Genomic DNA, 22,117 nt, shown 5'->3' on the forward strand with positions numbered 1-22,117 from the left:
GTTTCTCCACTTTTTTTTTTTTTGTAATTGATTTCTAATTTCATTCCATTGTGGTCAGAAAAGATGTTTGATAGGATTTCAGTCTTCTTAAATTTATTGAGACTTGTTTATTGGGATATGTGATCTATCCAATAGAATGTTCTGTGTGCACTTGGAAAGAATGTGTATTCTGTTGTATTTGGCTTGAATGTTCTGTATATGTGTATCCCTTAAGTCCATCTGGTCTGGTGTTATTGAAAGACAGTTTTCTTGGGGCGCCTGGGTGGCTCAGTCGGTTGGGCGTCCGACTTTGGCTCAGGTCACAATCTCGCGGTCCGTGAGTTCGAGCCCCGCGTCGGGCTCTGGGCTGACGGCTCAGCCTGGAGCCTGCTTCCGATTCTGTGTCTCCCTCTCTCTCAGCCCCTCCCCCATTCATGCTCTGTCTCTCTCTGTCTCAAAAATGAATAAAACGTTAAAAAATTAAAAAAAAAAAAGTCAGTTTTCTTATTGACTTTCTGCCTGGATGATCTGTTCACTGATGTAAGTAGGATATTAAAGTCCCCTACTATTATTGTATTACTGTCAGTTTCTCCCTTTATGTCTGTTAAAACTTGCCTTATGCATTTAGGGGCTGCCATGTTGAGTGCTTAAATATTTACAATGTTGTATCCTGTCTTTGGATTGATCCCTGTATCATTATATATTGCCCTTTTTTGTGTCTTGTTACAATCTTTGTTTTGAAGTCCATTTTGTCCAATATAATACTGCTACCACAGGTTTTTTTTTTCCCACTTCCATTTGCATGGAATATCATTTCCCATCTTTTCACCTTCAGTCTGTGTCTTTAGGTCTGAAGAGAGTCTCTTGTAAGCAGCACATAGATGAGTCTTTGTTTCTGTTTTTAAATCCATTCTGTCACCCTATGTCTTTTGATTGAAGCATTTAGTCCATTTACATTTAACATAATTATTGATAAGTGTGTGCTGATTGCTATTTTGTTAATTGTTTTCTGGACATATCTGTAGTTCTCCATTCCTTTCTTCTCTTGTTCTCATTCCTTAAGATTGATTACTTTCTTTAGTATTAGGCTTGGCTTTCTTTTGTATCTCTATTACAGGTTTTTGGTTACTGTGAGGTTTATATATAACATCCTAAGTATAGAGTAGTCTGTATTAAGCTGATGGTCACTTAAGGTTAAACACAGTCTAAAGGAACTTCTTCATTTTAACTCCCCCCTCCCACATTTTATATCCATATTGTCATATTTTATATCTTTTAATTTTGTGAGTCCTCTTCCCTTTCATAATTTTCTTCTAATTATGGCCTTTTGTGTTCTACTTTAACATTTCTTGTAAGGACAATCTGGTAATGATGAACCTTTTAACTTGTTTGTCTGGGAAAGTCTTTATGTCTCCTTGAATTATGAATGATAATCTTGCCAAATAGAATATTCTTGGTGGTAGATTTTTTTTTTTTTTCCTTTCAGTAGTTTGAATATATCATGCCCACTCCCTTCTGGCCTGCAAAGTTTATGCTGAAAAACCAGCTGATAGCTTTATGGGTTTGTCCTTAAATGTTACTAGTTGCTTCTCTTTTACTGCTTTTAAAATTCTATCCTTGTCTTTAATCTTTAACGTTTTAATTATTATGTATCATGGTGTGGACCTCTGTGGATTCATCTTGTTTGAAACTTTCTGTGCTTCCTGAACCTGGATGTCTGTTTCTTTCCTGGGTTAGGGAAATATTCAGCTATTATTTCTTCAAATAAGTTTTCTGCCCCTTTATCTCTCTCTTCTACTTCCAGGACCCCTGTAATGCAAATGTTTGCTCACTTGATATTGTCCAAGAGATCCCTTAACCTATCCTCATTTTTTTTTTAACTTGTGTTTTCTTATCATTATTCGGCTTGGGTACTCTATTACCCAATCTTTCAGATTGTTAATATGTTCTTCTGCATCCTTGAATCTGTTGATTCCCTCTAGTATATTTTTCATTTCAGTTATAGTCATCAACTCTGATTGGTTCTTTTTCATATTTTCTATCTTCTTTGTTGAAGTTTTCACTGAGTTCATCCAATCTTTTCTACAGTTTGGTAAATGTCTTCATGATCATTACTGTGAACTCTCTATCAAGCATATTGTTTATCTCCATTTCATTTAGCTTATTTTCTGAGGTTTTGTGTAGTTTTTTTGTTTGGAGCATATTCCTGTCTCCTCATTTTACTTGACTTTCTGTCTTTGTTTTTGTTGAATTAGGTATAATCGTTAACTTCTCCTAAACAGGAAGTAATGATCTTGTGTGTGATTGTGTCTGTGGAGACTGTGTGCCTAAGTGACTTTGACTGGCTGGATCTGTGGCTCTTGTGGGCTGTGGGACAGAGGACTCCATGCTGACACTGTCCTGGTGGGATGCCTGGAGATGAAGTTGGTGTGGGATGGAACAGTCCTAGGGCTCTCAGCATAGATTGCACATTGGCCAGACAGCTGACGCTGAAGTGGACATTGTCTGGGATGGTCCCAGGGTTCTTCACAGAGAGGGTACCTTGGGAAGACAGCTGAAGCTTAAATGGGTGTTAGGCCAAAGGTCCCATAGTTCTTTATTCAGGGGGGCTAGGGCTGAGTCAGGAAATGGGTCAGGAGGTCCTAGGATACTGTGTACCAGGGATATGCTAACATGTCATCTGAAGCCAGAGTAGTGTGAGCCTGGAGTCTTCCAGCGTACTTTGCACCTGTGTCACCTTGAAGAGATGTCTGCAGCTATAGTGAATGCTGACCAGAGGTATCTGATGTGTGCTGCACTGGGGCCGCTTTAATGGGATGGCTAGGGCTGGTGTGGGGTAGGGTCCCAGGGCTCACTGCAGTGGTAGGTCCGCTAAGGTACCTGGACCCTTGTCCTGTCTGCACTGTCAGGGTGGAGGGGGAATATCACCTGTGGTGTTCACCAGCCTCTCTGACTCTGAGAGGGTTTCAGCCGCTTCCCTGCCATTTTGCATAGTTTTAGGGCTGAGTCTTTTATGTCCTAGTTGTTCTTTGAAAATGCAGCTTTTTTTCTGTGCTTCAAGGCGTCTGAGGCTTGGTATGGTGATAGTCCAATTAGGGCTCCCAGACTGTACTCTCATCTGTGCTATTAAGGTGCAGAGGAAATGTAAAATGGGGCACTTGCCAGCCTCTCTAACTCAGAGAGTTGCAGCAGCTCCCCTGCCAATCAACAGGGTTCTAAGGCCAGTTCCTTTGTATTCCAGTTGTCATTTCTTTTTTTCTGTGCCCCAGGGCAGATAAATCTGCTCACCAGTCCTTCCCCACTGCAGTTTGCAGTGTCAGAGGTGGTGGGGGTTCCCTTCATTACAGTGTCTCTGTCTCTTTTGCCATTCTGTACATGGTCTATCTTTTGTTGTGAAGAAGCTGTTCAGTCAGCCTTCAGTTCTTCCCGAAGCATTGCTTTACAAATAGGTAGATCTGGTGTGTCTATGGAGGAGGTCTTTCTACATTGCCATCTTGCATGAGAGAAATCTATGGTTGTATGTCGTCTGCTTTAGCAACATTATGAAAAGCAGATTGTAGTAGCCAGATGGCCAGCATCAATCTCCCCAATTGTTTTCATGTAATTCGAGGGAGAGATAATTTAAGATGTCTGCAAAACTACCTATGCCCTTTCGCACATAAGTTTATCCATTGTAGGAGAGGGGAGCTAGGAGAATTTTCACAAACTAGCCTCTGCTGAATAGGAAATGAAAGGAATTCATTTAAAAAAACTAAAACTATGGGGTGCCTGGGTGGCTCAGTCGGTTAAGCGGCCGACTTCAGCTCAGGTCATGATCTCGCGGTCCGTGAGTTCGAGCCCCGCGTCGGGCTCTGTGCTGACAGCTCAGAGCCTGGAGCCTGTTTCACACTCTGTGTCTCCCTCTCTCTGACCCTCCCCCATTCATGCTCTGTCTCTCTCTGTCTCAAAAATAAATAAACGTTAAAAAAAAACTAAAACTCATATAGTTAAGTATGTATTTCATGAACAAATACAGGGATAGGGTAGTTTAGAATTATTTATATTATTTAGAATTATTTATAAATTCCTCTTAGTTTTTGTCTTTTAAAGAAATCTGTTTAGGGAAAAAGTCCAGCTGTCCATGAGCCAAATGACTATTCTAAATACAATTACATCCTTTACTGTCATTTACAGTTTTTAATGTTTGTTTATTTTTGAGAGAGATCACAAGCAGGGGAGGGGCAGAGAGAGAAGGAGACAGAATCCCAAGCAGGCTCTGCACTGTCAGCACAGAGCCCCATGTGGGGCTTGCTCATGAACCGTGATATCATGACCTGAGCTAAAACCAAGAGTTAGACACTCAACTGACTGAGCCACCACAGCACCCCTATCATTTACACTTTTAAGAAGACTCTCATTACTCAAGTTGGTGCTTTTTTATTCTAACTTCTCCATCCATTGCCTTCCTTTTAGAACAAAATGTGCATGTCTTCAGTTGACAGCAAGGAATGCCAAGACTTGCCCCTTATCGAGTAATAAAATAACCACTGGATATAAATATAAAAGACTACAGAGACAAATACCTACTGGGTAAGATACCTTGAGGATTTGTTGCAGGGTGTTTGTATTTTTGAAGGTGGGTACTTTACTATTGTGGTCTATAGTCTTATAGATATCATTAAATATTAATTTTTATAGCAGAAATCTATATATTAAGGAATAAAAAATTTATATATTGTTCTTGGAAATGGAAGTCAGAGAACACTCATGTACCACACAGAACATACTTAAATGTTTGCTTTGAGGTGGCTGTTCCCCTCTAGGGTTAGCCTGCTTTGGGCAGCCATTTCTTCATTAAGAAGTATAGCTTACAAAGCTCATTTAAAAATTGGGAGTTCTCAAACTTTCAAGAATGATGTTATTAAAAAATACATAGAAACAGAAAATCTTTCTTCCTAGACATTCCCTTCCCAGACATTTCTAGACAGTTTTTTGAAAGCTAACATTTATTATGTGCCAGACATTGCCTTAAGCACCTTGTAAATACCCATTAAATTATGAAACAGCCCTATAAGACAGGTACTATCATATATCCCCACTTTTAAAAATGGAAAATTGAAGCACAGAGGTTAAATAACTCATCCAAGCCACACAGTTAGTATAGTAGATGGCTGGAGCTATGATGAGAATCCAGGCAGTCTAGCTTTAGGAGCCTTCACACTTAGTCTGCCTCCCTTGGTAATTATTGGTGAGGTAGCGGTATAAACTGCTTTTGCTTTTAATTTGGATATCTGATTGATTTTCTCTTGCATATTTTATTGACAGCATTTATGAATGCAGCCTGTTGTGCAAGTGTAATCGACAAATGTGTCAAAACCGAGTTGTGCAGCATGGACCTCAAGTGAGGCTACAGGTGTTCAAAACTGAAAAGAAGGGATGGGGAGTACGCTGCCTAGATGACATTGACAGAGGGACATTTGTTTGCATTTATTCAGGTAAAGCAAAGGTTAATTATTCAAATTATAGTAAGGTCCACATTTCTGAATCTCTTTTACTAGCCAGGGCCATTGAGATCTTATAGCAAGGACAGGAGCAACAATATATAGGAGGAGCATAAGAGAGGGGGACAAGTAACTAGGAGATTGAGCACTGAAGGGGTGACACGTTCTAGGAAACACTGAATGTTCCAGAAAAGAAAGGCTCAGAGATAAAACTTGGGTTATTGTGTGAGGCTTTTTTTTTTTTTTTTTTTGGTCTCCATGATAGCTACAGATGCTTTGTGGTAAGGTTAGAAGTCTTTTTGAATAAGAAAACTAGGGGTGCCTGAGTTGCTCAGTCGGTTAAACATCTGACTCTTGGTTTGGGCTCAGGTCATGGTCCCGTAGTTTTGTGAGTTCGAGCCCCAGGTCAGTCCCTGAGCTGACAGCATGGAGCCTGCTTAGGATTCTCTTCTGTCTCCCTCTCTCTCTGCCCCTCCCCCACTCACACTGTCTCTGTCTCTCAAAATAAATAAATAAACTTTAAAAAAAAAGAAAGAAAACTACATGACTCGGGTGGGGGTGCCTGGGTGGCTCAGTCAGTTGAGCGTCCACCTCTTGATATTGGCTCAGGTTGTGATCTTGTCGTTGTGAGAATAAGCCTGCATTGGGCTCTGAGCTGACACTACAGAGCTTACTTGGGATTCTCTTTTTCCCTCTCTCTGCCCCTCTTCCATTCTCTCTCAAACTAAATAAACATTAAAAAAAAAAAAGAAAAGAAAACTGTGTAACTGATTTGCTAAGGTAAAGATTATCAATCAAAGACTGTCTTGCTCAATGACTTGGGCTGTTAGAATGTAACAAGTTAAGTCTGTAATAAATACTTGCACAGGATGATTCAGGCAGTGACTTTAAGCAGCTCATTCCGTTTCAGGGACTCGAGAGAGTTGCCCACACTCTGAGCAAAACTTCCCAACTGGTGTGTTATAGTTGTTCAGTTAATGATTTTTTTTTGATGTTTATTTATTTTTGAGAGAGAGAGAGAGAGCGCACGCACACAAACAGGGGAGGGGCAGAGAGAGAGGGAGACACAGAATCTGAAGCAGGCCCCAGGCTCCAAGCTGTCAGCACAGAGCCTGACGCAGGACTCGAGCTCATGAACCGCAAGATTATGACCTGAGCCGAAGTCAGACACTTAACCAACTGAGCCACCCGGGCACGCCTGTGCAGTTACTGATTCTTTCTAGTCACAGCCGCCAGGCCAGAAACACCAGTCTCCAGTAGTGTCAGCCATTTACCCCAGAGTATCAGGCAAAAATCCTCACTTCCTATGTGTACCATGAAATGAGAAAGGTTGAGGGAACATAACTCTGGAGCCAGTCTAAAGGAAATGTCCTAGACTGAGTCTTGACAGTAAGGCAGCAGGGACCAGAGCAGCCCTTCTCATCTGAAATTCCAGGTTCACTTCAGTGAGGGCAAGAATTATTATAATTCATAACAGTCACACTTGGATCCCTGTCACATACCACTTACAGACACACATCCTACACAATTTACCTACACATTTGTCTCTCATATTTCTCAAAATAACTCTGATGAAAGTTAGCTGCCTTGTAAGGTGCCACATGGTATCCAGGAAGTATCATTGGCTTTATCTGCATTACTAGAAAATGTACCTAAGGTATCTCTCTGATCCGGCTGCTAATTTTGACTTGGTAAGTATAATTTTGAGTCCCTTATAAGAAAATGCATAAACTTGAAGATTTTAATATTATACTAGAACTTAATATGAGAATAATAGGTGCATATCACCTCAGATTTAAATAGGTCACTTTATAAAAAGAATAGACGTTTTAGCTGATACAGCATTTTTAACTAGACACAAAAGCTATACTCTTTTTCTTTAAATGTTGGTTTCTGAGAGAGAGAGAAGGAGAGAGAATGAGTGGGGAGGGGCAGAGAAAAAAGGGGGACAGAGGATGCAAAGAGGGCTCTGTGGTGACAGCAGAGAGCCCCATGTGGGCCTGAAACCCACTAATCATGAGCTCATGACTTGAGCTGAGATTGGATGCTTAACCAACTGAGCCACCCAGGTGCCCCATAAAAGCTGTAATCTTAAGACTAGAGTTCACCTCTCTAATTTTCTAGAATGCTTTCTGATCTGTATTTTTGTTGTATATTATTGTAGCTAAATCTATTCTCTTTCATGTTATACCAGAACAGACAATGCTTTTTTTAGATGGCCAATGTTTTTTCATATCCTGGAAGATAAGAAATCTCTCACTGGTCTTTTGTTTATTGTTTCTTACAAGAGTTTTCTAGGATTAGTTAATGTGTTTATTTTCATTCTAGAAATAAAGGATATTTCACAGGGTTCTTTAGTAATGAAGCAGAATAGAGATGCTCTTTTGTTGCTTAGCAATTATCTTTTGTCTCATTAAACCCTTTTTTCTTTTAGGAAGATTACTAAGCAGATCTAACACTGGGAAACCTGATCCTACTGATGAAAATGGAAAGGAAGAGAATATTATGAAAAATATGTTTTCAAAAAAGAGGAAAATAGAAGTTGCAGATTGTGAGGTAGAAGTTATCCCATTAGACCTGGAAACACACGGAAGTGCTGAGACTGAGGATTGTCCACCTACATTCCGTAATAATTTAAAAGAACCTGTTACGTAAGTAAAATCTTAGAAACCTAATCAGGATTGATCTGTATTATTGATCAAGCGTGGTTCTCTTTGTGTCTTACTTTACCCCTACTCCTGTGTATCTCCTGTATATCAACTTGCTTCACAGTTACAAGTTTAACACAGAGAAATCTAGAACACTTAGATTTTAAAATCTAGCCAACATACTTTTTTCCTCAGTGTTCCATTTCTGGAGTTTTACCTTTAAAAAATTTATGACTTTAATCGGAGTCTTTATGGATGTCATAACTTTTGCAGTCCTTTGTATTTTCTATCAACTTATGTGCAAAGCTTTTCATGGATTCTTTTTTTTTTTTTTTTTTTTTTTTTTTTTTTTTTTTTTTTTTTTTTTTTTTTTCAACGTTTTTTATTTATTTTTGGGACAGAGAGAGACAGAGCATGAACGGGGAAGGGGCAGAGAGAGAGGGAGACACAGAATCGGAAACAGGCTCCAGGCTCCGAGCCATCAACCCAGAGCCTGACGCGGGGCTCGAACTCACGGACCGCGAGATCGTGACCTGGTTGAAGTCGGACGCTTAACCGACTGCGCCACCCAGGCACCCCTGGATTCTTTTTTTTAATGTACTTCAAATATGATTGACTTTAAAATATGTTTCTTTCTTTAGTGGGGGCTATCTGTGGATGTTATTAGATTAATTTCTAATGGATATTTATGTAACAGTGATATCTGTATTTCAAAGTCCAATAAAGAGAATTTTTAGTGATATATAGAATAACTTTTTTTTCTTTTCAGAGAAATGAAATGTAACAATATTTCAAGAATTCAGTATCATTCAGTCATTAGAAGTCCTAAAGCCAAGACAGCCATTATTCAACACAATGGGAAAAAGATGGTAAAAACTGCAAAATGTAGATGGGGCCCTTCTGAGAACGTTAACTATTATCTCATCTTTCTGTCTTTTACTTAGTTCCAATTGTTTGTGTTATTTAATGTGTAGGATTTCTTTTATTATTTTGGAATGGGTGTACTCTTGAAATGTTAAGACCGTGCTTTATTAGTGTCCTCCATGGTGGATTGGCATGTTCCCAACTTAGATACATAAGGAGAGGATTGGTCATGATCTGACCGTGTATTCCACTGAGACTGAGAGCTATCCAGTTCTGAGAATTTGTAGGAAAAGTTAAAGTGTTCCAGAGTTGATAGTGATACATAATAAGAAAAAAGATACAGTAGGCTTAGGAGATAAGGTTGTAAGATGTAAGAGAAAGAAGAGGCACAGCCTAATAAAAGAATCTTCCAGAAAGCACCATTTTACATGATAGCCTCTAAAGGTACACTTTTCAGTCTGTACTGAGAAGAATAACTAGTCAGAGACTATAACCTGAAAGCAAAGAAAGATACTGGAAAAAGAACAGGAAGACATAATGGTAGTTCATAGTAGGGTTTGTTGATGAAAAGTAAAAACTCCGCCCTAGGTGGTGTGCAGATATTTATCTTCTGCCCTAGTAATGTACAGTAAATACCTCCTCAGGATCACAAAATTATGAAAAAGTTGGGCCATCAGACCACATGGACCTGGGTTTGACCTCCAGCTCTGTTTCTTACTACCTGGGTGATCTCTCCAAGTCTACGTTCCTTTATTTGTAAAATGATCTCAGAGTTAAGAGGATTAAATGAGATAAACATCAGATACTTTGCGTAGCACAATGCCTGACACTCAAGTGCTCAATAAATGTTGACCCTTTAAGTAACTTGAATAATTAATAATGGTCAACATTTATTGAACAGTTAGTTCAGTGCCAAGTATGGTGTTAAGTATATGCCCTTTTTAACAGCTACCCTTACCATATGAAGTGATTGCAGTGTCTACAACTCATAAAGATAGGCAACTCCCTTAACCTTCTCTTTGAAGTAAAAACTAGCCAAAGTGTGTTTTTGTCTTTGCACATCTTACAGTTGAAGCCAAATCTGGTATCAGAATTGAGGGATACAGATGGATGTATTAGAATTTTATTTTAAATTTTAATGCCTAAAGAATGTCTTGACAGTCTTGATAAAGTCTTTATAGCTGTGGTTTACTAAAGTGCCTAGAAGCAGAACACGGCCAAAAGGGTGCCATCACTCCAGAGATTCCTTATGATATCAGCTTTGAGGCTTTCAAAACTAATCTGGTAGCTACAGCCTATGAAGATTGACACTTGATGAAAGTGGGCTAACTGCTAAATTAAATTCTTTTTCCTGAGCTAGAAAGTAAAGACCTCTTCCCTGTTCTCTTTTAAGGGATTTACTTCCTCAGAGTCTGTCACCTCAGAAGATAATGATGGATTTAAACCGACCCAAGTACATCTGAACTCCAAAGCCAAGGAGATGAAAAGTAGGCTTTGTTTCACTCTGTGATTGCCTGCGTCTTCTGCTGTTTTGTCTGTCCTGCTCAATACCTGTGGCTCATTTTCTCAGACTTAAACAAGTTGCATTCATTATATAAGTTACTTCTTGTCTATATCAGAGGTTGGCAAACTACAATTTGTGGACCAAATCTGGCCCACCATCTGTTTATGTATGGCCCATGAGCTATGATAATTTTTACATTTTTAAATAACTGGAAAAAAATGAGAAGAGGAATAATACTTTGTGACACTCAAAAATTATATGGAATTATAATTTTGGAGTCCATAAAGACTTCTGTTGGAGCATAGCCACACTCATTAATTTATATATTGTCTCTGATGATTTATGTCAGCATTGCTGAATAGTCAGGACAGAGACCATATGGTCCACAAAGCCTAAAATACTTGCTCTCTGTCCCCTTGCAGAAGAAGTTTGCCAACCTCTAGTCTGTATGCCAACAGTGATCTGAGGCATGGCAGGAAGGAGTGGGGTAGAGACAACTCTGAGTTACGTAGTCCACAGTGTTATCTTTGGTTTTGGAAGCATTGTCCAAAGCTGCCATTTCCTAACTCTTTAACAATAAAGATACATCATTCTACAGTACTCCACCCAACACTGCTGCAGAGATGCTCAGCACAGAGCAAAAATACTGCTATTCTGAGTGCTTGTCTTTGAATGTTACCATTCTTGCTGGATTTCATGTTACAACTTGACAGACCTGGATTTTGGTACTTTTGCATTTCACTATCTCCCTCACAGAGGGATACTGCTGAAAGATGACCCTTTTTAAATAACCAGCCATTGCCTCTTCTCTCTTTGAGCTTCCTTGCATCTGTATCCCCAACTCCTAACCTGGTCTTAAAGGATGGAGATTGGGAGTAGGGAGCGAGGCAGCTGCTTGACAGAAAAGGTCTATCACAAAGGATATTTATGTATTATAATTATTCTATAATTGTAGGGGAGGAAAATCTCTTCTACCCATTTTAGGTTAGCTGTGTGAGGCCTTGTAAATTAGATTGACAAGAGAAAAGCAAAAAGAAATGTATTGCCATGTATCACTATTACCATGTGTATCATACATATAACACCTGGGAGTACTTAGAGATGAGTAACAAAGAAGTAGCTTAGAACTGTGGCTTATCTAGCATCTTAGCCAAAGAACAGTAAATTTTTAGGGGCACCTGGGTGGTTCAGTCAAGCGTCCGACTCATGATTTCTGCTGAGGTCATGATCTATCTCATGGTTGTGAGACCGAGCCCCACATTGGGCTCCACGCTGGGCATGGAACCTGCTGAAGATTCTCTCTCTCTGCCCCTCCCCTGGTTGTGTTGTCTCTCTCTCCTCTCTCTCTCCTCTCTCTCTCTCTCTCTCTCAAAAAACAACAGCAATAAATTTTCAGAAGGGTGACAGGACAAATGAAAAGGACCTTGAGTCTCTAGTGGCAGCAAGTTGTGGGAAGGTAAATATGTGAGAAACCAATAGTGGATAAAGGCTAGTTAGTAAAGTTTGTTACGTAGATTCCACTGGTTTGGTTTCCAGGCTCATGAAAGTGTAAAGTTGTCTCTTGTCACTAATTTTTGTCCTTCCTAGTAGGAGGAGGGACACCTTTGTAAATTTATGTACTGCTTTTAAACAGATAAGGGGAGGGAAATGAGCTTTTCCTGCATATGCTGCTTAATCGCTGTTAGTCTAAAATAATCTTATGTCAAAGAAGCATATTTTGGGATGGCATATTCCGGTTTCCTTCACCATTTCATGCCTGTGAGCCATAATGAATACTACTGCTTTGGTTCTTTTGTTATTTTCATTGATTGCTATAGTGTTAATATATAGCAGGCACTATAAAAATCATTTATGTACTATTATGGTTCACATGGAACCTATGATTAAAATATGAGAACATGTAGGAACAGCAGCCAGTAACAGTAATGATTAAATCAAAACCATTAAAAGAAACAATTTGTTTGTGCCACTGAGTTAGGTGACACAGTAACTTTTAAAGAATAAATGATTTTACTTATTCTGTTTGACAAGGATTCACACTTTTGAATATTCTAAAAAAAATTTCCATTATTGGATAAAAAATGATTAAGGCAGCGTATCTTACTCTCAGGTATTATTGCTTAAAAATTTGTAACTATTGAGTGGTCATGTAGCAGAACCACCAAACACTAATGTGTACACAACCCCCAGCAATACAGTTATTGCTCTTGGGACTTGTAGAGGGTAATGCCAGCAGGTCTTCTCAGGCTTTTCATTGTTGTCCTACAGGCCTAGAGTACTCCCTAAACACCCACTGTTACAGGTGTTTAGAATATATGGAAACAGAGATTCCAGAGTTGAAGAGAGGTAAGTCAGTTTATGAGTAGTAGAGATTAAATACACTAATAGTAACAGGAGGCAAGCAGTACATTCATAAAAAGGTAGTATAAAGAAGGCAGACTTGGAGCTAGACATTTCTCAAATATTTGAGACAGTTCTTGGTTTCTTACCCCACTTCTCATTGTTATTGCCAGTCAGGTGAATCTCTTACCCTCTCAGAGGCTCAACGTTTCATTTGTAAAGTTGGAGTACTATCTATCTTCATACATTGTAAGAATTAGAGATAATTAAAGCAGCCAGCATTTAATTAGTATGTTAATCTCAGGACTGTTGCTTAACCAAGTATCTTTGCTGACACTTCCTTCTAAAATGTTTCTTAGAGGATTCAAGCTCTTACCAAGTTAAAGACACTGAAAACAGTCTGCTGATTGAATCAGATGTGATAGATATAACCAAATGTAGAGAAGAAATACCATCAGGGGGAAGATGTAACCAAGCAACCCCACTGGATAATCAGAATATTATAAAGGAATTCAAGTCTCAAATACAAAAGCCCCAAGGGGAAAGATCTCCAGCATTTCAAAACCAGCAGGTCTTTTGTGATAAAGAGTTCCCAAGCGAAACCAAGAACACTTCACCTGATTCTCTAAAGAAGTTCAATAAAGGGAATGTGTTTTTATTGGATGCCACAAAAGAAGGAAATGTGGGCCGCTTCCTTAATGTGAGTATATGGGCTGATCACATTTCTAAACAACTTCTTTTTCTGTGCTTTTTTGAATGGTTTGAAATTTATGTGCAGTCATATGTAATTGACCTGCCATCAAAAGAGAATAAGATTCTGAAGTCAGAAAATCTTTTTTCTTTTTCAAGTTTTTATTTAAATTCCAATTAACATACGGTGCAATATTAGTCTCAAGTGTAGAATTTAGTGATTCATCACTGACATACAACACCCAGTACTCATCACAAGTGCCCTCCTTAATACTCAGCACCTCTCTGACCTGCAGGCCCAACCCAGCCTCCCCCACCCTCCCATCCGCTCCCCCCCTCCCCTGCCCAACCTAAAGTCAGCAAATCTTTGAAAACAAACAGCTTTTGGGGCACCTGGGTGGCTCAGTCTGTTTAGCGTCCTACTTTAGCTCAGGTCATGATTTCACTACTCATGAGTTCAAACCCTGCATCAGGCTCTGTGCTGACAGCTCAGAGCCTGGAGCCTGTTTTGATGCTGTGTCTTCCTCTCTTTCTGCCCCTCCCCCACTCGTGCTCTGTTTCTCTCTCGCGCAAAAATAAATAAACATTAAAAAAATAGCCTTTTCCTTGCTAGGTGATCTGTTTATTTGGCTTCTTTTTCACCTAGTTAGGAGGATACTTGGTTAACAAGGAACAGAATCCTTTCTTCTCTTCCTCTGTCCCCAACTGCTGTTCTTTATTCCACTTTGACTACTTCTCTACTGTTGCCAAACATGTCAGATGCCATTAAACATAACTAAGGGGCCATTAAAGAAGGGTCCCCAACAAAGAACTGTCATGGCTTTATTTCCTGTCAGCTGTGTTGACAGTGGCTGCACCAGAACCATATGGTTGGTTTTACCTCTCCCAATTAGCACACAACCTGAGTTTTGGAAAAACTCTCTTGTTGTGGAAAAATAGAATTAATCTGTCTTCCTCTCCTCTCCTCTCCTCTCCTCTCCTCTCCTCTCCTCTCCTCTCCTCTCCTCTCCTCTCCTCTCCTCTCCTCTCCTCTCCTCTCCTCTCCTCTCCCCTTTTTCTTCCCTCTTTCCTTCCTTCCTTTTTTTTTTTAAGATAGAAAATACATTTGTGGGGCACCTGGGTGGCTCAGTCAGTTGAGCATCTGACTCTTGATTTCATCTCATGGTCATGAGATTGAGCCCAATGTTGGGCTCAGTGCAGAGTACAAAGCCTGCTTGGGATGCTCTCTCTCTCCTTCTCTCTCTGCCCTTACCCTGCTTGTGCATGTTTGCTCTCTGTCTCTCTAAGTAAATAAATAAATAAACTTAAAAAAAAAAAGAAAAAGAAAATACATTCGTGATTTTAAAATGGAAATAAAATTAAAGCAAATATATCAATAAATAAACAGCCATACAGAATACATACATACAGCCAAACAGAATTCTGTTTCAGGGTAACTCTGAGCCTGTATGTATGCACGATGAGTAAAGCTTACTGGCACAACTGAAAAAATGTGGACAGGAAGTTATCATTGGAATTGAATGGTGGCAGACATATTCAAGGAAAATTGCTGGGATTTGGTCTTTTTGTGAATCTGGGAATAGATGAATGTATGGAGATGGGAGCTAGTGGACAATAGAACAATATTGGAATGGTGGTAATCAGAGAAAATAATATCATGTTAGAAGCGTTGAACAAGGATAACGGTTGTATTCAGCAGAGATGTCAGTTGCTTACATATGTTCCCTTTCTAGAAGGTCTGTTTGATGATCATGTAAAACTCAGGTCACATACATTCTTCGTATTAACCTTTTTTGTCCTGTTAAAAAAAAAATACCCTAAAAAATAACTATGCCTCCATTCATTTAACCTTGTCCCTACTCTACCCTCTATATGTAAAATCATTTTTATTACTTTCTTACGTATTCTTACAGTGTTTTTTTATGGAAATACAAGTAAATATAAATATTCTTATTTTCCCTCTTTCTTACATAACAGCATATTCACTGTCCTATGCCTTGTTTTTTTTAATTAACAATATACTCTGGAGACCTTTCCATATCAGTACACTGAGCTTCTCTTTCTTTTTGTTTGTTTTTGTTTATAGCTGCATAGGGTTCCATTGTATGGATATACCAAAGTTTATTTTGTAACCAATCCTCTTTAGATAAGACATTTGGGTTTCTAAACTTTTAGAAACAATGCTCAGTGAATAATCTTACACATAGATACATGTACAGATGTACCTGTAGAATACACTCCCGGATAGGGGATTGCTGAATCAAAGGATAAATGCATTTATAATATTGACAAAATTGACAAATTATCTTCTCTAGAAGTTTGTACCATTTTGCATTTCTACCAGCAGGATAAGAATGTCAGAACAGAGCTTTTCCGATTGGGTTCCTAATATTAACAAAATTACAGTCTCTGATATTTTGCATATTAGCAAAAACAAAGAAAGGAAAATAAGTGAGATGTGCTAGAAACAGAATGATATTCTAATGCTTCAAAAACGAGGTATCAAACTCTTTATCTAACCTCTGTGTTTATTTATTTATTTTAACAGCATAGTTGTTGCCCAAATCTTTTGGTACAGAATGTTTTTGTAGAAACACGTGACAGGAATTTTCCATTGGTGGCATTCTTCACCAACAGGTTTGAAACTTCTTTTATGTGATTTAATTTTGAAATTGTAAAAAATAACAATAGGAAAATATAAAAGAAAATATGTGCTTACAGCCCCTAATATCTGGTACCCTAGAATATTCATTTATCCCAACCTGTTCCTAGTCAATAAAATTTTAAACAGCTAAAATTTCAGTTCTTATTTCCTTTGAGAATTAATGCCTGAAAGGGCTGACAATGGCAGGTCTTGTCCAGCTCAATTCAGGGAATAAGTGATATAGAATATCTTTAACTAGTTCTTTAAGTCAGAACTACCCCCCAACTATCACACCACAGGCCTTGTACCACAAACCTCCTCATGTCACTAGGTTCCACTGTTTGTAAAACACTTCCTTTCTTGGGATATTGACAAGTTTCTTCTTACTTAGGATTTTAGTAGATTTGAAATAAAACTCGAATGATTAGGATGCCTTGGTGGCTCAGTCAGTTAAGTGTCTGACTTCGGCTCAGGTCATGATCTCACAGCTTATGAGTTTGACCCCCTCATCAGGTTTTGCCCTCACAGTGTAGAGCCTGCTTGGGATTCTCTCTCTCCCTCTCTCTCTGCCCCTCCTTGATTCGCGCGCACTCTCACACACTCTCTCAATAAATAAATACACTTTAAAAAAATCTTTAAAAAAAACTCAAATGATTATTCTTAATAAAAGAGCATTCCTAACTGGTGGATGGTGGTTGAAGATTTTTAATAATGTTACTAAGAAATTGATATAATAAATTTGGTTCATTTGGTAGTTACTCAGAGTAATTTGTTTACTTTTTTCATTTCTACTTTCTAGGTATGTGAAAGCAAGAACAGAACTAACATGGGATTATGGGTATGAAGCTGGGACTGTGCCTGAGAAAGAAATCCTCTGCCAGTGTGGGGTTAATAAATGTAGAAAGAAAATATTATAAATTTGTAGCTAATGCCTGTTGAAGAAATTAGCATATCACGCTGCAATTAGAGCCATGCAAGAAACTTTCAGTCATCAGTGGAATTAACTTAGGTTGTGATCCATCAAGAGAATTCCTCTCAGTTTACCCTTGTCAAGGAATTCATTTGTGTGGCTTAAAATGCTAGAAACAAAATAAGGACATTTTCATACACATAGGCTATCTCTTTATTCTTTCTGCTGTTCAACTTTACATGAGTGGGATGGAAGTGTATATTTTATATGAAATACCATTATACAGTTTGTAACTTATTTGTAAATTATATATTAAGAGAAACAAATGTCACAATAGAATTCAGTTGATGGTATTTACTTTTGTGATTATTGAGTTTATGCCCCCAAAAGGCCAAATTTCACATTGTTACTTACAAAATTTGTTTAATTCTTGGCAAATAATTTATCATTATAAGCCATAAGGTGGGCAACAGAGCCTGAGGAATATGTAAGAACTAACTTATACATATCACTTCCAATATTTTAACACTAGTTGGAGAAGCTCTGTCTGGCTCCTTGCAACTCTGCCCCGTCAAACCATTTGAGTGCTAAGATGGAGAAGGTTTTGGCAAACTTTGAGAGGAAACTTCTTTTCCATAGGTTCTCTTTACTTCTCCAGTACAAACACAGACAAGAAACAAAGGGAATAGAAACCTGGAGGAATTGGAATATTTTTGTTCTAAGTAGAGGAGAGCCATAAGAAAAACAAAACTTAGAAACTAGCAAAACTTACAAAACTAGTGTCTTACTTAAGCCAGAAGGGATTGTGCTGGGCAAGAATTTCACTTTAAAAAAAACCAACAGCAACAACAAAACAAGGCAGTTCTACTCAATTGTAAAGTCTGGAACAGCTGCTTGAATTCTCCTGTGTATGATGTGCAAATTGTTTTTGTTGAGAAAAAGGGAGTTACTCTGCTATGGGTTACCCAGCCCTTATCATGGAGCAGAAAGAGGACTGGGAATCTCCAAGAGTCAAAACTAATTTTACCCATAACAAAGATGTACATTTGACTGCCAGGAACTTCTCCCTTGGAACCAGAACAGGAATACCAGCTCAAAAAGTAGTAATTAAAAGTAGTTCTGGCTTTTGAGAGGTTTTATGTCTTTTTTTCTTTTCTTTTGTACTTGATTCTGGGTTTAGTTTGGTTACTGTTCAAATAAAAACCTATTTGAAGTTTGGGGCACCTAGTGGATCAGTCCATTAAGCATCTGACTTCAGCTCGGGTCATGATCTCATACTTAGTAAGTTTGCATTGGACTCTGTGCTATGAGCCTGTCTCTGTCTCTCTGCCCCTTCCCAGTTTGCAGTGCTCTCGTGCTCGCTCTCTCGCTCTCTCTCTCTCTCTCTCTCTCAAAAATATTTAAAAAAAAAAAAAAAAAAAACCTGTTCGGGGCACCTGGGTGGCTCAGTCAGTTGAGCGTACGACTTCAGCTCAGGTCATGATCTCACAGCTTGAGTTCGAGCCCCACGTAGGGCTCTGTGCTGACAACTCAGAGCCTGGAGCCTGCTTCGGATTCTGTGTCTCCTTCTGTCTCTGCACCTCCCCCACTCGCTTGCTCTCTCTCTCTCTCTCTCTCAAAAGTAAATAAACATTAAAAAAAAAAAAAAAAAAAAAACCTGTTCAAAGTTTGGACCCAATTTAATTTCTTAAAAATATTAAACTAGATGAAAATTTAACTTGAAATTGTTTTATGGAGTGAGAAACCTAGGAACTAGGAAGAGGAGCAAAAGTTACAAGCCAACAAACAGCCTCCAGACAGATGAGGAAAGTTAAGTCCATTTATTCACAGTAAAGATGTTTTAGGTAGTACACTGAAAGTGAAGATACTTAATCAGTATGGGAAATACTTTTGTGCAGAAGTCCTAACATCTTGATCTGCTTCACAGCTCTCATCTTCCATCAGTGTCCTAGAGATTGTCTTTGTCTATGTCAGATCTATTTCCAGTTAAATTCCATTATTTCCCTTTTCCTTGATTTATTCCCACATATCGGTGAAGGACATATTCTTCCTAGTTGCTTTTGAAAAGGAAAATCGAGAGGTAAATATTTTGAGACTGTGCATGTTTGATTATGTTATTTTTACCTGTACGCTTGATTGCTATTTTATCAGGGTATAGAATTCTTGAGTAGCCTCCATACACAATATTGAAGGCATCTGCTAGCTTCCAGTGCTGCTGCTATGAAGTCTTAAAATCGTCTCCTTTCTGGCTTCCAGGATGACTACTGAAGTCAGATGTCATTCTGTTCCTTATTTTTTATATATATGACCAGTTTTAATCTCTCTTGAAATTGATAGAATTATCTTTGTCTCAGTGTTCCTTTCTGGTGAAGTCCATTTTCATCTTTCATCCTGGGTGCTTGGTGGGATCTTTCAATCTGAAAACTTTGTCCTTCGGTTCAGGGAAATCATCTTGAACCATTTCTTTAATGATTCCTAATCTGTTCTTTATTTCTAGAATTCTTGTTATTCAGATGTTAGACCTCCAGGATTGACTCTCTTCTAATTTTCTTTTCTCTCTCTTTTTAAGAGTTTCATTTTTTAAAAAATTTATTTATTTAAGTAATCTCTACACCCAGTGTGTGACTCAAACTTGCGACCAAGAGTCACATGCTCTTCCAACTGAGCCAGCCAGGCTCCCCAAAATATATTTTCAGCTGTCTTCTTGCTGTAACTTTCTGAGAGATTTCCTCAGTCTGAATCTTCCAATATAGATGTATTGTGCTTTATTTTTCTGGTCTCTTTTTTTTTTTTTTTTTTTATGTTTCATTTATTTTTGAGACAGAGAGCAAGCACATGAGTAGGGAGGGGTAGAGAGGGAGAGGGAGACATAGAATCTGAAACAGGCTGCAGGCTCCAAGCTTTTAGTACAGAGGCAGACACAGGGCTCGAACTCACAAACCGTGAGATCATGACCTGAGCCGAAGTCGGATGCTTAACAGACTGAGCCACCCAGGCTCCCCTTCTGGTCTCATATTTTTAATTTCTAGAGCTCTCTTCTCTGAATTTTTCTTTAATAGCATCCTATTTTTGGTTCATGGTTGCAGTATCAAATCTTCTTGAAAGTGTCATGTATATAGGTTTAAGTGTGTGCACACACATTCATATCTATATTCTTCCTGCATATTTTGTGACCTCAAAGGTTTATTTGTTTTCACTGTATATTTCCTTTGGTCTTTGTCTTTCATGTTATAGACTTTCCTCAGTTGGTGATCTTGGCAGTCTACTCATACTTAAGAGTGGAACACTAAAAAGGCTGAGATTATAAACTGGGGGAAAGGGCTCTTCAAGTGCCACACCATGAGGTAGCTGAGCTACCAAGTCTCTAATGGTCTGTTATGGACTGTTTTTGGCCTGCCAAGGAATACTTGTCTCTCCTCCTGATTTAAGGGCAAGAACTTGGCTGCCAGAGTCTGCTCTTATCTCCCCTTTGAGCCCCATTCTTCTGTAACCCATTTCTGTATTTGTCAAGACTGTCCCAAGTTATCTTTTTAAATATTGTTTTTCTGCTGTCCCCAATTTTGCCTTTCTTCTCTTTAAAACCTCAAAATGCAAGACCTGCAGAAGTTTTCCTTTAATTCCTCAGCAAACCACCGACTATGACATGCTTCTTTTCCAGAATTTTTTTTATCTGTAATTTATATGCATTTGTGTTCTCTACATGTATATTTGTCACATGCACTGAAAACCTCGTCTTGTATGGTGCTGTGTACCCCATGGGTGCTAAATAAAGACTTACGACTTGCAACTGGAATTAGTCTGTTAATTCCGCCTACGTTTATGACATAACTATTTAGGCCAGACTTGGTGTTACACAATTTTTAAAGAAACAGAAGAGCAGTCACTTCAGCTGATCTCGGGTTTTGGTCATCTTTCCTCCCAATCTGAAGAGGAAAAGTCAGGGCAGGGTGGGGAACGCCTGCAAGTTTAAAAACAAAACAAAGCAAGTTCAGATTCAGACCAGATCTGGATAAGATGCGAGCTCCTATTTGAATGAGAACTACGTCTGCAAACTCTAGGCGTCTCTTGCTCAGAACTTCCCCCTATGCAGGGGAAATGGATCATCACAGCTTTTACGAAAACGAAACTCTGCAACTGCCTGTGAACTTCCGGAAGTGCAGGCAAGGAGCACAGCCGTTGGACAGCCACGGAGGGTGCAGCCATGGAGCAAGCGTTGTCTTCCTTGGCCAAGGACGCGCCGGACCAGCTCCCCCACCCCACTGGTGAGTAATGTGCGCGCGCGAACACGCGGGGATGGAGTTGTGGATAGGAGGGGGGTGATGCAGTGCCCCACAATCACAGGGCGGGGCCCAGGGTCTGCTCACTGTTGTGGCCGCTTGGGGGCCCCCGGGTCCACATCCTAGCCCCTCAGGCAGCGCTGGCAAACTTGCCGAACTTGCCGGGCTTGTCTACGTTCACCTCCAACAGACCTTCGGGCAGTTCCGCAGGGACTCTGAGCCCAGACCTCAGCCCCGGAGCTTCACTTAGGAGAGTTGTGTCCCGCTTTCTTCTCCCACTAGTGATGGACAGCCCAATGCTACTGTCCTACTCTACTGGGAATGGAGGCATCAGAGGAAACCGACATAAATTCTGGTGGGCTTACTCTCCACGCGAAGCTCCACCCACCTGTAAAACAATGTTGTCAGAGAAGTGGAGAAGTAGGCGGAGTGGACCCCTTCCTGAAGAGAAGTGGCTAGCTGGGTCTCAGGAAGAGGTTGGGAAGGTTCTTGCAGAGAATGTGACTCTTTGGAACCATCTCCTTTTCATTCAGTAGTTCAGATCCTCAGCAACCCTCTCTGTGAATAAGGCAATAGTCTGAGTCTGCGCCTTCCTTTCACTTAAACAGATGTAGAGGTCCTACCACCTGCCAGGCTCAAGGCTAGATTTGGGGAATACAGAGATGAGTTAAACTGACCCCAGCTTAGAGAATCGAATAGGCAACTTGAAGATGACCTGGTAAGTAAGCATCACAGAGGCCCAAATGAGGGGCTCCTAACTCAACTTCGTGTTCAGGGAAAG

General features: G+C 39.4%; 1 protein-coding gene and 1 pseudogene across 8 annotated transcripts in view; both read left to right on the forward strand.

The window, feature by feature from the left end:
- The window catches only part of SETDB2 (SET domain bifurcated histone lysine methyltransferase 2), an 89,374-nt gene that overhangs the window by 38,380 nt on the left and 28,877 nt on the right, over nt 1-22,117 (forward strand). For 4 of the 8 annotated variants that reach the window (XM_058685846.1, XM_058685829.1, XM_058685838.1 and 1 more), the window contains 9 exons: nt 4,432-4,548; nt 5,284-5,453; nt 7,894-8,110; nt 8,877-8,976; nt 10,365-10,458; nt 12,744-12,821; nt 13,175-13,515; nt 16,054-16,142; nt 16,949-20,846. In XM_058685846.1, the coding sequence (XP_058541829.1) occupies nt 4,432-4,548; nt 5,284-5,453; nt 7,894-8,110; nt 8,877-8,976; nt 10,365-10,458; nt 12,744-12,821; nt 13,175-13,515; nt 16,054-16,142; nt 16,949-17,066 (1,324 nt within the window). In that variant the 3' untranslated portion in view covers nt 17,067-20,846. Of the gene's footprint in view, nt 1-4,431; nt 4,549-5,283; nt 5,454-7,893; nt 8,111-8,876; nt 8,977-10,364; nt 10,459-12,743; nt 12,822-13,174; nt 13,516-16,053; nt 16,143-16,948; nt 20,847-20,944; nt 21,322-22,117 lie in introns of those variants that run through there. The other 4 variants (XM_058685850.1, XM_058685887.1, XM_058685882.1 and 1 more) reach the window with 4 other exon arrangements.
- Nucleotides 14,556-16,045, forward strand: LOC131485958 (small nuclear ribonucleoprotein G-like; annotated as a pseudogene).

The sequence above is a fragment of the Neofelis nebulosa genome, chromosome 1, assembly GCF_028018385.1.
Source record: "Neofelis nebulosa isolate mNeoNeb1 chromosome 1, mNeoNeb1.pri, whole genome shotgun sequence".
Classification (NCBI taxonomy): domain Eukaryota; kingdom Metazoa; phylum Chordata; class Mammalia; order Carnivora; family Felidae; genus Neofelis; species Neofelis nebulosa.